Genomic DNA, 14,664 nt, shown 5'->3' with positions numbered 1-14,664 from the left:
CTCTAGAACTAAGTAAACTCTCGACCACTCCGGCTGAGAGGCCGGCATCTAAGTACTGAACCCCCTCAGGGGCCAGACCCTCAGCTTCCACAGCTCTGGGCTAGGGTGGAATATCGTGCTTTCTGCCTGAGATAGTAGATCACTCCTAAGAGTAATCTGCCATGGCGGGCCTATCAGGAGTGCTATAATGTCTGAGAACCATACTCGGGCCGGCCAACATGGGGCTACTAGAAGTAGACTGACTCCATCTCAACGGACCCTCTCCAGAACTCCCGGTAGCAGAGCGATCGGGGGAAATGCGTACAGGCACAGCCTTGGCCACACCTGTACCATGGCATCCAACCCCAATGGGGCTGGATGTGTGAGAGAAAACCACAGTGGACATTGGGACGCGAAAAGATCCACTTCCACTTGGCCGCATCTCTCCCATATCGACTTCACTAGATCTAGGAAAAAGTCTCCATTCCCCGGGCTCAGCCCCTGCCTCGACAGGATGTCTGCTCACTGATTCTGAACCCCTGGGACATACATTGCTCTGAGGGACAACAGTTTCCCTTGGGACCAGAGGAGGATCTGATGCGCCAGTCTGCATAGAGGGCGCGACCTGAGTCCCCCCTGTCGATTCAGATAAGCGACCACCGACGTATTGATTGACCGTATCAAGAGATGGTAGCCTTTGGTGTCTGGGAGGAAGCTCCTCAGAGCTCTGAACACAGCCAACATCTCTAGGCAATTTATATGCCAAGAGCGATGATGGTCCTGCCACAGACCCCTGGCAAGGCGGCAGTCCATGACCACGCCCCAACCAGTGAGGGAGGCGTCTGTCGAAAAGGTTTTCCGACAACATGACGCTCCCAACGCTGGACCTTGGGACAGAAACCAAGGTTTATTCCGAATTGATAGAGAACAAAGGCATCTGGGCGTAACTCTGATTGTACGTAAGGGATTTCCCCTTGGGGAGAACCCCTTGGCTTTCAGCCACCACTGCAGGGGCCTCATGTGCAGGAGGCCCAAGGGTATTATGTTGGACGCAGCTTCCATGTGGCCCAGCAATCTTTGAAATTGCTTTACAGTAATGGCGTGGCCTAGCTTCATCCTGGACACCATGGCCAGGATGGACTCGATACGCGCGGGAGACATGTGTGCCCTCATCGTAGTCGAGTCCCATACCACGTTCAGGAACGTAGTTCTCTGGGTGGGCACCAACACGTTTTTCTTCATGTTGAGTCTCAACCCCAAGCTCTGAATATGACTAAGGACGACATCTCGATGCCGAACTGCCATTTCTCGAGACTGAGCCAATATGAGTCAGTCGTCGATAAAATTCAGTATACGGATGCCCTGGAGCCTCAGTGGGGCCAGAGCTGCATCCATGCGCGGGGAGAGAGCTAGGCCGAACGGAAGAACCCGATATTGGTACGTCCCCCCCCCCCCCCCCCCCGAAAGCGTACCTTAGGAACCTCCTGTGACATGGAAGGATGGAGACATGGAAGTATGCGTCTTTTAGATCTATCGTGACAAAACAGTCCTCGGACCTGATTTGATTCACGATGATGGGGATAGTGAGCATCTTGAACCTGAACCTCCTCAGAGAACGATTCAAGTGCCTCAGATCCAAAATCGGCCTCAACCCTCCATCCTTTTTTGGAACTATAAAGTACCGGCTGTAAAATCCGAACTCCCTGTCTGGAGGAGGAACACATTCTTTGGCCTCTTTGACCAGCAGCGAGTGTACTTCTTGTTCCATTACCCTTCTTCCATTACTTACTCTGGAACTACTGCAGTCTGTACCACCCCACCCCACCCCACCCAAAATCTACTAAGGGAACCAGCCTCTCGAGTCTGGCCTCGGGTATTTTTCGAGCACTGCTCTCGACTCCCTGAAGCAGAGAACGACAGATTTCGACGACGAATTCGTTGAGACTGATTTTGTGACCATAGTTGTTTGCAAGCATTCGGGACGAACGACATGGTGTGCGTTCGGTGGAAACTGATATGGCCCGAAGCGAGCTGGGACGGGGGAACCCCAAATCGTTTCTTTGAGGGCTCCGCTGGGAGAACAACCTTGGTTGCTCTGCCGCGGGGGGACAGCCTTTAGATGGCCTACTGCTTGGGCTAGGACCATTTCCCTGAAACCCTCTTAGCCTGAATGACGGCTCTCAGGTCGCCCTTCTGGTCAGAGGACTTCGAGCGAGAGAACTTCCTCTGTTGCCAAGCCCCCAAAGGAAGGGGCTCTAGAGGCAACACTCTCCTTTTGTACCTGGCGGTACGAGGAGCTTGTTGACGGCTGGGGCTGACCGCTCGGTGCAGCCTTATTAGATTTGGATCTAGAGCGGCGAGTGAGGAACTGCTGGAACGCCGCGGATTGCTTTTTGGCCTCCTGGAACCTGTCGACGGCAGTATTAACTGCGTCACCAAACAGGCCAGAAGGCGAGAGCGGTGCATCCAGGAGAAAGGCCTTGTCTTTGTCCTTTATACGGGAGAAATTCAGCCACAGATGTCTCTCCGTAGCTACCAGAGCTGACATGGAGCGGCCGATGGCACGGGCCGTCTCCTTAGTAGCCCGGAGAGATAAATCTGTGGCTTCGCGTAACTCTGCAATATCCTCAGGTGTTGGTCCATCGCCCTCATCCAAATCTTTTAGAAGGTCGGCCTGGTATGCCTGCAAAATCCCCATTGAGTGCAGACATGAACCAGCTCGACCTGCCACCATATATGCCCTGCCTACCAATGCAGAGGTGTCCCTGCATGGTTTGCTGGGTAACACCAGGGCTTTCAGGGTTGATGCCGCTTCAGGAGAGAATTAACCAGCCAGAGAGTTTTCCATATGCGGCATCCTCCCATACACCAAATCTCTCGCTCCTAACACATTGCTATAATCCACAACAGCGGGATTAAAGACGCGAGATGAGTGAGGTTTTTCCCAAGATCTAGATATATCTTTATGCAGATCCGGGAAAAATGGTAAACCCCGGTGCTGAGGTTGTGACCGATGCTGAAGGAAGCGCTCGTCTAGCTTGCTTTTACTAAGCGCTTCCTGTCTCTCGTGCGGGAAGCTGATGTTTAGTCTGGCCCGCTTTAGTCTCGCACGCTTAGGGAGCGCCCCCTCAAAAGGGAACTTCGTTATGTGTACAGATGTGACGTAATGATGCAAAGACATGCTCGAATTTCCGGTGGAAATCCAGCAGTACCACTGGAATAAAAAAAAATGATTACAAGCTCACTGTTTTGAATTGAGCTAAGGCAAGCAAATCGTTTTGAACACTGGCTGGTTATGTTCTTGCTCAAATTTATTTTGTATAATTTTTAACCAAAAAAAGACTGAGGCTTTAACAAGCATTTTCGGGTACGGGAAAATCCTCTCCGGGTCAAAATTATCCGAACACAACCTAAGGGTAAAGTAAATGTTTTTTTTTTCTTTTTCTTTTTTCTCGTTTTATAAGATTCTTTCTCTGTCTGAGCACATGCTGTCAGATATGAATCATAGCTGAGTCATTTCAGCTGTCATATTCTCACAAATAAGCATACTTCACATCAACAATCTGGTGCTAAAAGTACAGCAAAACATTTATTTTATGAAGCAAGATAGTTATCAGGATCCAATAGAATTGTTTAATGGTTTTCCTATTTTATTTTTCCTTTAATACCTTTAAAATATATATAAAAAAAATGCATTCTCTATTTGTGAACATTGAACAATTTGGTGCTTTCTGCGTACATATTTCACTGCACTTTTCATGTGACATGTCCACAAGAAAGGGTATAAGCGATATCATTTTTCTCTCCATTGCAGATGGGGGCTTATCCACCTTGGCTGCATCTGAAATCATACACTCTCTTGAGTAGGTACTTTATTTTGGTAACACTTTGGCCAGATTTACACATAGCCGGGTATTTAGAGAAACTAATACCCCCCTCCATTTTCAACAATAACATCGTTCACACAAAATCGTTTTCAAAAAAGTTGTCATTTACATCAACGCGCATAAATACGTCGTCGAGCGCCATCATAATTATGCCAAACTGGGCGCTCACATGACGTTACGCATTTTCTGGCGCATAATGTGACGTTTGAGAACCTAAAACCCCATTTCTCCCAGTTGACACGGCACCACAATACCAGCGTTATCAGAAATTTCCACTTTGGCTGGAGATTTTAGAAATAATCGTTTTCTGTGATAAAAACTGGGTTTTCATGTAAATGAGAGGCCAAAATTTCCCTTCGTGTAAACGGGGCATTTATTTTGATGGTCCCTTTTGAACATTCTGTTGAAGTAACTTTGCAACTACATGTCGACTAACTCCCATTAGAGTATTAGTAGACTGTCTGCTTAATATTTGCTAACTCTTTATTGTGATGGTCCTCCAACAGACATTCTACTGACTATAAGTAACTTTGCAAGTATGTCAACTTATTCTAACCCTACACTGTAAAAAAAAATCCATTCAATTTATGGGAAAAAACTGGCGGCTGTGGTTAACAGAGTTTTCCTGTTAAAAATACGGTAGCAACATTTTAGGTTTTACAGACTTTTAACCGTATATAATTTTACAACAATAACCCTATTTCATTATCTGACATAATCTTTTGAAGTATTAATATCTGTTTTGATCCATTGTAATACACTGACAGCCATCAATCACAGCAGTAATGAGAGTCAAATAATCAATCAAAGCTCATCATAAGCAGCTCTTCCACATGAAAGTTAATACTAATATATAGAAGCTGCACAGTGTCATTCACACAAACATTAAACACCATCATGGTAACATGTTGAAATTTAAAAAATGCAATAAGCATTAATTTAACAACATTATATGTAACATAAAACAAACCCTAATGTACATAACTGATTAGAAAAAAATTAAGAAAATTATGAAGAAACAGTTATTTAAAAAAAAATACATTAACCGTGAAGTGTCACGCAGGGAATTGTGGGAATGTCAGTTTACATTTTTTCATTGTAAATTATACAATGACTTGTTCTTTTTCACTTCCAAAAACTGTAAATTTAACGGTACTTTACAGTAAAATTACAGTAAATGTACCATTATATATATATTAGTTATTTACCGTATATTGTCTTTTACCGTTAAAATCACGATCATTTTTTACAGTGTATCCCTATCAGTCTACTAATATTCGACTAACACTCTAATGTGAGTTAGTAGATGTAGGTGCAACGTCACTTATAGTCAATAGAATGTGTTAAGGGAATTAACTTCGCTTATTCTGAATAAGTGCTTACTTTGCGAGCCCTAAAAAATATTTTTTTTTGAAAAAAGTATTGTTGTCACTGTCATGTGTCCTACCAGCTGTGTGCTTCACCGCCATTCACAAATCCTCTCCTACAACCTCATGGGATAGTAAAGTGTCCATCGGATGCGCACTTCAGAATCTCACCGGAAGTAGTGGTCATCTTCTTTTTGCCTACTCTTTTATGAGTACTGTGTGTAATCATTGTGTGAGTAAAGTGCGCATATGGAATTGATTGTGTGGTGCAAACATTGAAAAAAATGTGTTAACAAACCATGCACTATTACGAGTATTTTGATGTCATATTGTGCAAGGAACCTAGCTAAAATGTATTTATCGATAATCTGTACCTGTAATCATAATTTTGTGTGAAAATAAATACAATTGGTTGTTTTTTTTACTGCCACTTGTGTCTATTTCAGCTGCAAACTGCAGTGAAATGTGTGTATAGGTAGGCCTATACGTTTTAGCAGTCACATATTTCCAGTGAGCCTGGGTTGTTTGTTTGAATTGGTTTCTGAACATCTGTTGACATGCTGAGACAAAATAACAGAACAAAAGTGCAGGAGACCATAGAGGCTTGTTCAAAGCAATTTCCCTCAGTTCTAAAATAAATTAGTTTTTAAATCTTTAACTGTGACTAAGAGCAAGGATGGTTTATTTTATGCTCTGTTAGTTGTTTTATGCTCAAATCTAAAGTCACCTGACCTTTCTCTGCAGTTGCTAACAAGCCCTGCCGCCTTGACTTACCAGGTATGTTCAAGCCCTCAAATGATTGTGTTTTGTTCTGTTCTCTCTCTCTGTGTTTCTCAAGTCTGGCTTATCACTAAAGCTTCATCCAAAATATCTGAATAGCATCCTTCCCCCCTCACTAGAGCCACTCTAAAGGTGTTTTATGACAGATATGAACGGTTTGTAAGAACCATGGAAAGAACAAATGATGCTCTTTCAGACGTGTTGGATGTGGCCGGTGAGAGATGTCGGAGTGAGTTTTTACAGGATAGAACTTCCTGTGAGGCACAGAAGTGACCTGCTGCTGCCATTAACACATCATTCCACTTATTTATCTGTTTTTGAATGTGCCACTCACTCTCTAGCTTGTCACCACGTCCCAACCTCTACATCATGAGCTGCGTTAAACACAGCCTTGTTGATTTTATTCAGGAAGATGAGGACAAACTCTGATGTAGCAAAAATGTGGCAGAATGAAGCTCAAGTGTCTTGTTGTGAGTGCTGTGACTTTGACATTTGTGTGCTGATTTATTGTTTTCATCTTCGGAAGACATATTAAGATATTTTTGATGAAATCCGAGAGTTTTCAGTCCCTCCATTGGGAGCAACGAAACTTAAACATCCAAGGTCCAGAACGATAGGAAAGACATCATTAAAGTAATCCATGTCACTCCAGTGGTTTAAACCTCAATCTTATGAAGTGACGCAAGTGCTTTGTTTGCACAAAAAAGATAATATACCTCTATATTTACAAAATAATATTATCCAAAGCATGTTCACAGAACAACTTCCGATTTTAAAGGGGACATATCATGCTAAATCCACTTTTTTAGCCCGTAAATGCATTTTGTTGTATATTTGGAGTGTTTATAAGTACAGACAAGTTGAAATGAGTCTCTTCAGGTGCTTCGTTGATATCTTTATTTTCTGTTTTGGTCATATTTTGCAACTTGTTCTGATTTTTCTATTCTCTATGACGTTTTTTTTAACAATTACGTCACAGTATTTGCAGCAGAACTGCCAAATAAGGACGTCGACTCCCGTCCCAACACTTCCAGCAATCCGCCATTTTTATTTCTCGCTGCGATTTTGTAGTCCAAGCTCAAGGATGCAGAAGTTGCGAGAGGGTAAGTCAAAATGTTCGGTTTTTGGATGTAGTAACCCACATGCTTCATTACACCGTCTCCCAGCATCAGAACCTCTTCGAAGTGCCTGGTTGAGTTTTATTTTTCATGGAAATGTACCCACATCTGTGGGTAAAGTCATTTTTGTGTGCGCAAATCACTTCAAGGATAACTACCGTACTTGATCAGCAACCTCCGCCAGAATAAAGAAGGATTTGCCGATAGACTTCGTCTGATTGAGTGGTCAATTCCTTCTATCTTTGGAGACGACGAACAGATTACTTCGGTAAGCTGTAAATAACGTTATTAAAAATAAAGTACTTTACTTTCTTAAAACACACGATGGTCATGGTTTAGCAGTACCTTTGTCTTTCTTTCTTTTTTTTTTAAGTACACGTCTGTAGCAGTATTAATGTAGTTGAGTTTCATCATGACAATGGTAATTTAGCTGCTGTGTTTTCTGATGATTTTCTAAATGTAGCATATTATCAATACAGATTTTTAGTGGTAAAATTAGGCCTTAGTCAAAACTTTAGACAATAAATTAACACAAAAAGTTCACTATTACTTTAGTGCTTTTCTTTAATTGTTTATAATATAACTTATATTTTGTTTTTTGGGTGTCAAATAGTCATTATAAAACATGCAGTAGTGGGCATGGATGGAGAAGTTACTGTAAATACAGTAACATACCATTACGATACATCCATATGAAGACGTTGTTCTGCAGGTTCGTCGTCTTCGTTTTCATCTCGCTCCGGGTCCGGCTCTGGCTCGAACATGTAAGGCTTGATGGACAAGTCTTCCGTTGTGGACATTTTGTTAATAACGTGTGAATAAAAAGTTTCTGTGCCGCTAGATAATCGTATCTCTGCTATCAAACTACAAAAATGGCCAAACGGGGTGGAGTGGAAACGAGTGTCACCTCTGCAACCTGGAGAGGGGGCGGGGTCTGAAGTGTCTCATTTGCATTTAAAGAGACCGCACCAAAACGAGTTGCTCTCAGACGCACATCAGAAAAGGGGTAGAAAAGGGACCTGTGGAGCTATAATAATGAGGAATTCAGACCCAAGTATTGCAGTTCTGCTTTATATAGAACACATGTATGATTTATATGTAAAAAGGAACGATTTAAAAGCATGATATGTCCCCTTTAAGTCAACACAACACATAAGCCTCATGGTGCACCCGCTACTGGATTGCAGGTCAATATTTTCATATATTTATATATTTATATATTTATATATATATATATATATATATATATTTTTTTTTTTTTGCAAACAAAGCACTCGCGTCACTTAATAAAATTGAGGTTAAACCCCTGGAGTCACATGGATTGCATTAATGATGTCTTTCCTATCATTCCCGACATTGAATGTGTATGTTGCACTGCTCCCAATGGAGGGATAGAAAGCTCTTGGATTTTATCAAAAATATCTTCATTTGTGTTCCGAATATGAACAAAGGTCTTATGGGTGTGGAACGACAAGAGGGTGAAACAACACAATTTTCATTTCCCTTTCAAAGGGGAACTCTCACTGCATCCCCTAGAGGCCGCTACGAGCATGAGTCTAAACATGACAATGAACATGACATTGAATCACCATTGGTGCAAGCGTGAGTATAAAAGAGCACCTGCAATACGTCATCCTCTTTTTTGTCTTCAGGAGACGTGTGTCTAAATAGGCAAACTATAGCCAGCAATAGCACTATGAATTTCAGGAAGTGTGTTCATCAGTGTCAGTGTTTCCTGACACCTGATGACACACATGATATGTGCATTTTGTGCCTGGGCGAGGAGAGTGCACACTCAGTCCTTGTGGGTGCTGTATGCGTGCATTGTGAGCTCTTTTCCATGAGGATGCTTCACTCTCATTTGTCGCTTTTCTCGAGGGAATCAGGACAGCTATCTCTACCTCGTGGTTCAGGACCCACTGCAGCTGAGGTGATTAAGAGACTGAAATCGTGGGGCTCGCAAGTGGAGCTAGCCGGCGAGAGCGAGCTGCAGGATGATGATGTGTTGTCCCTCACATCATCTGATCCAGCAGCGAGATGAGCCCAGCACTCACAGCCCACCTGCCCCACATATGACGAGATGTTGGACATCAATTTCTCGCACCACAGAAAGTTTAGATCTGCCAGAGAAGCATGAGAAGTGTGAGCTCCCTCGCAGCGGCCTTGATGAACGCTTCCTGTTGGGATTTAATCACCCAGCTCAAACGAGTCTTCTCTTTCTCCCAGATCTTTACACTGAGGGGCGGAGACCTTGGGAAAGCCATATTCTGCTTGCATCCATCATGCACAGGCAAACTATGCCTGAGCAGGAATTTGGTTATGTGTCGATGCCTCCGATTGAAGAGACGCTGGCCAGCTATCTCTCGGTAGGTGAGGCATCCACATTGAAGATGACATTTCTGCCAACTAAGCCACTGAGTGTTACATCGCGCCTGAATGGCCGAGTATATGCGGCAGCAGGTCAGGCTGGGGCGGCTTTGCACACAATAGCTGTGCTGCAAGCCTACCAGGATGAACTGCTGAAGGACCTGGACCAGGGCCAGGGGCTCCCCTTGAAGATTTGGCTCTCTGTGCACCAAACAGACTGCCGCCGTGATTGGTCGATTCATGGTAGCTATGGAGAGACATCTCTGGGTAAACCGGTCCGACATCGGAGAGAACAAAGAAAATCCTCCTCAATGCACCAGTTTCGCCTTCCGAGATTCTGTTGAGACAGTGGTCAGGAAGTTTTGGGAGGCGGAGGGGCGCTCCGCAACTTTTAAGACCTTTATACCACGCTAGTCCAGGTCTACTCCTCAAGCCACAAAGAGGGCTGGCCCGTCCCAGTCTGAGGGCTGGAGGCGAGACCAGAAAGCTCTCCCTTCCATCTCCTGACTGAGGTCAGGTGGGACTCTGACACAGTTTTACATCTGACCCTGAAGCTGGACCTATTATGTTTCTGGCAGAATGTTTTTATTCCAACATCTGCCTTACTGATGGTCTGGCATTAGAGGCTGGTTGTGAATGCGTTGTCTGACATTGGACAGTTTACTAAGTAGTAGGCTCTCAGTGAGCCTCCATAGTTACTGCTTTCTATGGAACTTGTTATGCCCTCTCACTATGAGTAGTGTTTTTGCTCAGGTTTTCACTTTATCAGAGCTAATGTTCTGATAGTTCTGTCAGGTAGTTATTCTCTCTGGGAGCCTCCCTGACTGTTTATTTAATAGATGTATTTTTGGGCATCCGCTTCCTAGAGCTCCGCTTAGAAAGGTTTATCAAGTATTCCTTCGTAAGCTGTTCTGAGTGTAGGATGTTGCTAGGCCTCCTCTCGCTTTAGAGAGTTGTCATGTGGGGGCCATCGTCCGCAGAGCTCCACCATGCAGTAATGCTGAGTTGTCAGGCTTTTGAGCCTCCTTGTCCACTGCCTTTTGGACCATGGGCCTCCACTCGCTATAGAAAGATATTTTGGCCTCCGCTCTTTGGGCTTCACCTGCATTCGGATCGAATTGATTACGCTCCACAGAGCCTCCACAGGATGCGGTTTCAGATAAGCCTCCTTATCTGTCTCTTAGGTCTGGAGCATTGATAGGCTTCTTCTCGTTATGAGAATCGTCTTTTGAGGCCCGTGCTTTTTAGTAGGCAGTATTGTCAAGTTGTTAGGCTCCCTTCGAGAGAGCGAGAGAGAGAGAGGGGGGGGGGGGGGGGGGGGCTTAGGTTTTTTTGTGAGCCAAGGAGGTTATCTTATTGAGGCCTCTGCTCCCTAGAGCATCGCTAGGATAGCAATTGCAGATTGTAGGCTCTATGTGAGCCTCCTTGCAAGATGTCCCGGCCATGGGGCATTGTTAAGTCTCCTCTCGATTTAGAGAGTCGTCATACTGAGGCCTCCGTTTCTAGAGCTCAGCTAGGGGATAGGGTAGTATGCTAGATTGTTAGGCTCTCTAGGAGCCTCCTTAGCTACTGACCTACTGACCTGTAGAGTGTTGCCAGGCCTCCTTTCATTTCAATAGTTGTTGTATTGAGGCCTCCACTTTTTCGGAGCCAGTTAGACTGAGTTTATAGCTCTTTCTGAGCTTTCTCAGTACTGCCCTTAGGTTGGAGCGTTTGCTAGGCCTCTTGTCTGAGGCCTTCACTCTTCAGGGCTGTCTAGAACATATCTTCAGAGCGTTAGGCTCTCTGTGAGCCTCCTTGGAAGCTGGCCTGAATATGAACGTAGTTAGGCTTCCTCTCTTTAGAGTCACACTTGTGAGGCCTCCGTTCTTGAAAAGCTCCGGTCTATGATCTCATTGCTGGTGTGCACCTTAGGGGCGTGTTTAGACTCATGCTTCAGACACCGGCCATGCCGGAGGCATTTCCCATTGCTCCCTCCTGGGAACGCAGCGTCTCATTCCCCTTTTCAGGGAACCATGGTTACATGCATAACCTGAGACGTTTTGATTGAACTAACCCTTTAAAATATATCAACTTTAAATGTAATACTGAATAACACACTAAAGTTAACATTATAATCACATGCTTTAAATGTGCTTTAATATGTAAGTCAACACATCAAAATAAGTAATAATAATAATATGTTTTATCTATATAGCACCATTCAATAAATGCCACCGTTTTGAGTTCTGTCAATCCAGGTCTGGAGTGAGGTTTCTGTACCTTGTTCTAACTATTTGGTTGTGTTTGCATCCTGTTAGATATCCATTTTGCTTTATTTAATGAACCATGCTGCTATTTTGATCTATCTTCATCTTCACTGGACTTAAAACGTGACAGAAAACTGGACCTATAACAGAAAGGATTTTTTGCTGCGTCCTTTTCCTTTCCCTCTTCCTTTACTATGGACTTACCCGCCGTCCAACTCAGCCTAGAGCAGAATGAGCAATAATTAGAGAACCACACCAAGGACTATTTAGATCTGGTTAATATACTAGCCTTAGCGAGCAATCCAAGGAGCACCTGCCTGGTGTTAGTCCCCAAAGAGATTTGCATTTGTGGAGTGGGTGCTGGTGAGCAATGTATCAGCTTTCAACATCTGTCCCAAGGAGGGACATATGTCACCAGCCCCACTCCAGACCCAGAGCCCAGCCAGCCATGGCTCACACGAAGTGTGAGATATCTTGCCAGATACATTGCTGTGGGACTGCTTGTGGAGCACGCGTGCATGGAGGAAAGCCCAACCCACACTCTCGTCGCTGAGAGTGAGCTGCAGCTGGCCTCTGAATATTTGGAGGAAATGGAAGAGGATATTTCGGGTACTTCTTATTTCTAGTTGGTCCTTGCTCGTTTCCTTTCCTTGCATCTTAGCACCACCCCCTTATGATGCAAGGGAAGTGTGCACACTTCCTTGGGGTGCAAATGGAGAATTGAGATGCCCTTCAAGATGGCTGAGTTTGATCGGTTTCTGGGGTTTTTTTTCCTAGAGGACGGAGGAATGAGGAAAGCATTAATTTGAGTATCGAGAAGCACCCCTTGAGACTCCCATCCCCGCTGGTCCCTGCCCATCTTTCCCTGTTCTCATTTTGCCTGTGTTCCTGATCATTATTAGTCACCCTAGTAATTAAATAGTCCCTGCACCTTTTCTGTTTTACCTTGTTTACTCCCCTGTGTATTTAGCCCTCAGTTTTATTTGTTTTATTGTCCAGTATCATTTATGGTTTTGTGGTTGTGTTAGTTCTCATGTATGTTTCTTTGTGGATTAATAAAGTAGTGTTTGTTTGGATTCTTCTGCATCATGCGATTACTACATCCACCACAGCGTGACAAAATACCAGACCCAAAAGATATGGATATCGCTTCCATTGACGTTGCCCCAATGGGGAGTTTCCATGGGCTGGCCATAACATCTGTGTCAGTGGGAGTGGCTGATCGATTCCCGCTCACAAACCTCTTCTGCCTCTGGTGGGCCCATCTTTCTCTGAGTTATCTTCGTCACCACTAGTCCCATTCAACACAGAGTTGTCTTCGTCGCCACTATTCCTGTCCAGCATAAAGTTGTCTTTGTCGCCACTGGTTCAGTCCAACACCAAGCCTGTTTCCTCACCCAGAATCTGTTCAGTGTTGTGGCGATTCCCTGGCTCTGCCTTATCCCTTCGAGCCCTCAGCTCCACTTTGGCTCGTCGACCAGTCGGGTCCGCCTTGGCTGCTCGCCCCCTCGACTTAACCTGTGACCATTGTACTTCCGATTCCAGCAGGCGCCCTCGTGAGAAAGTCACAAAAACCACGAGAAATCCGATCAGAGCAGTCAGACTGAAACGGATTTGCAATCCAGAAATGCAATTTGAATAAGATTTTGCATTTCATGTGATTCTTTTTTTGTCATTCACACTTGCTAAATCTGATTAGATTTCAATCAGATATGCACAAAAATAATATTTGAACTGACAGTCTGAACGTAGCTTTAGTTTTTTGATTAATTAGCACACATGTATTTGAGTTCATTATCCTGGAGTATTTAAGTTTCTTAGTTCATTCAGTTCATTGTCTGGTTGTTTTTGCCATGCATGCAGTTTAGTATTGTTTGCACCCTTTTGGATATCTGTTCTCTTACGAGAGGTTCTCTCGTATTGCGTAAGCTAGCTTACTCTACGGGTAGAGTCATCTTTGCTCGAGATATTGAAGCCAAAAATTATCCGTCGAATCTAGCGACCAGCAAGCAGAGGAAAGTGCCTGAAGAAGCTGGCCGTCTTCGCCACCTTAAGCCATCCGTGCCTGCTACGCCATCCGGCGTGAATCCTTTTTTGTGCTTGCAAACTGTGTGTGTTCGCCGCTGCGACACTCACTCTCTCTCACTAAAAGAGCGCGAGCGTTTGATACAAAATGACTCGCCTTTCCGGGCGGATCGTGTAGAGCCGCTCTCAGCGCAGAGACCGCCACGTGATTTGCGCTCTCTGCCTGGGACCGGACCACGCAGCCCTCGCCCTGGATGCGGGCGGCTACGAGCATTGTGAAGCGCTTCCGCTGTCGACCCTGCGGACTCGACTCGAAGCCTTCACACCGAACGCTGTCACTCCACCCTCTGGACCGCGCAGGAAGAAGCGCTGTGGTCAGAGGATGCTGGAGCCTGTGGCCACAGTGAAGTGCTCGCCGGAACGTTTCCCGCCGGCCTCACTCTCTCCTTCTCCGCCCCTCCCGGACGCGCAGCTGTTGGCTTCCGCCTCAGGGGACGAAGCTGAAGGAGACCACACAGTGGACAGCTGTTCCATCCCGGCATCGGACAGCGAGTAGTGGTCGAGTTCACATCACTTCGCCTCCTCCTCTGTCCAGGAATCCAGCAGGACTCGGGCCGGCGTGGACGCCGAACTCATGCGCCTCCTTTCCAAGGCCGTCGACCAACTCGGCCTCGATTGGTCACCGGCTAAGAAGACCCGCACCCAACAGGCTCGACGGCTGTTTTCTGCACAGTCGCCGCCCACCGCCCATTCCCAGATCTGCACCATTTCTGCCGGAGCTGCATGCTGAGCTGTCTAAATCGTGGAACGCACCATTCTCCGCGAGGCTCAATTCAAATGTCTCCTCGGCGCTCTCCCGAGTGGATGGCGCCGCCGAGAAGGGGTACACCTC

The 14,664-nt window shown here is 45.2% G+C and overlaps 1 protein-coding gene across 2 annotated transcripts in view; it reads left to right on the top strand.

Moving 5' to 3' along the window:
- casq1b (calsequestrin 1b) overlaps positions 1-14,664 on the top strand; it is an 85,073-nt gene that overhangs the window by 47,863 nt on the left and 22,546 nt on the right. The window contains exon 2 of one of the 2 annotated variants that reach the window (XM_077202058.1): positions 5,978-6,010. The exons of the other annotated variant lie outside the window; for it this stretch is intronic. Coding sequence (XP_077058173.1) covers positions 5,978-6,010 — 33 coding nt within the window. The remainder of the gene's footprint in view (positions 1-5,977; positions 6,011-14,664) is intronic. 2 annotated transcript variants of the gene reach the window in all.

Source organism: Siphateles boraxobius, unplaced genomic scaffold (assembly GCF_051911475.1).
Source record: "Siphateles boraxobius isolate OS27281-9 unplaced genomic scaffold, OSU_SipBor_1 48, whole genome shotgun sequence".
NCBI classification, from domain to species: domain Eukaryota; kingdom Metazoa; phylum Chordata; class Actinopteri; order Cypriniformes; family Leuciscidae; genus Siphateles; species Siphateles boraxobius.
Note: the sequence above shows the minus strand (reverse complement) of the source record. Positions and strands in the feature narration are given on the sequence as shown.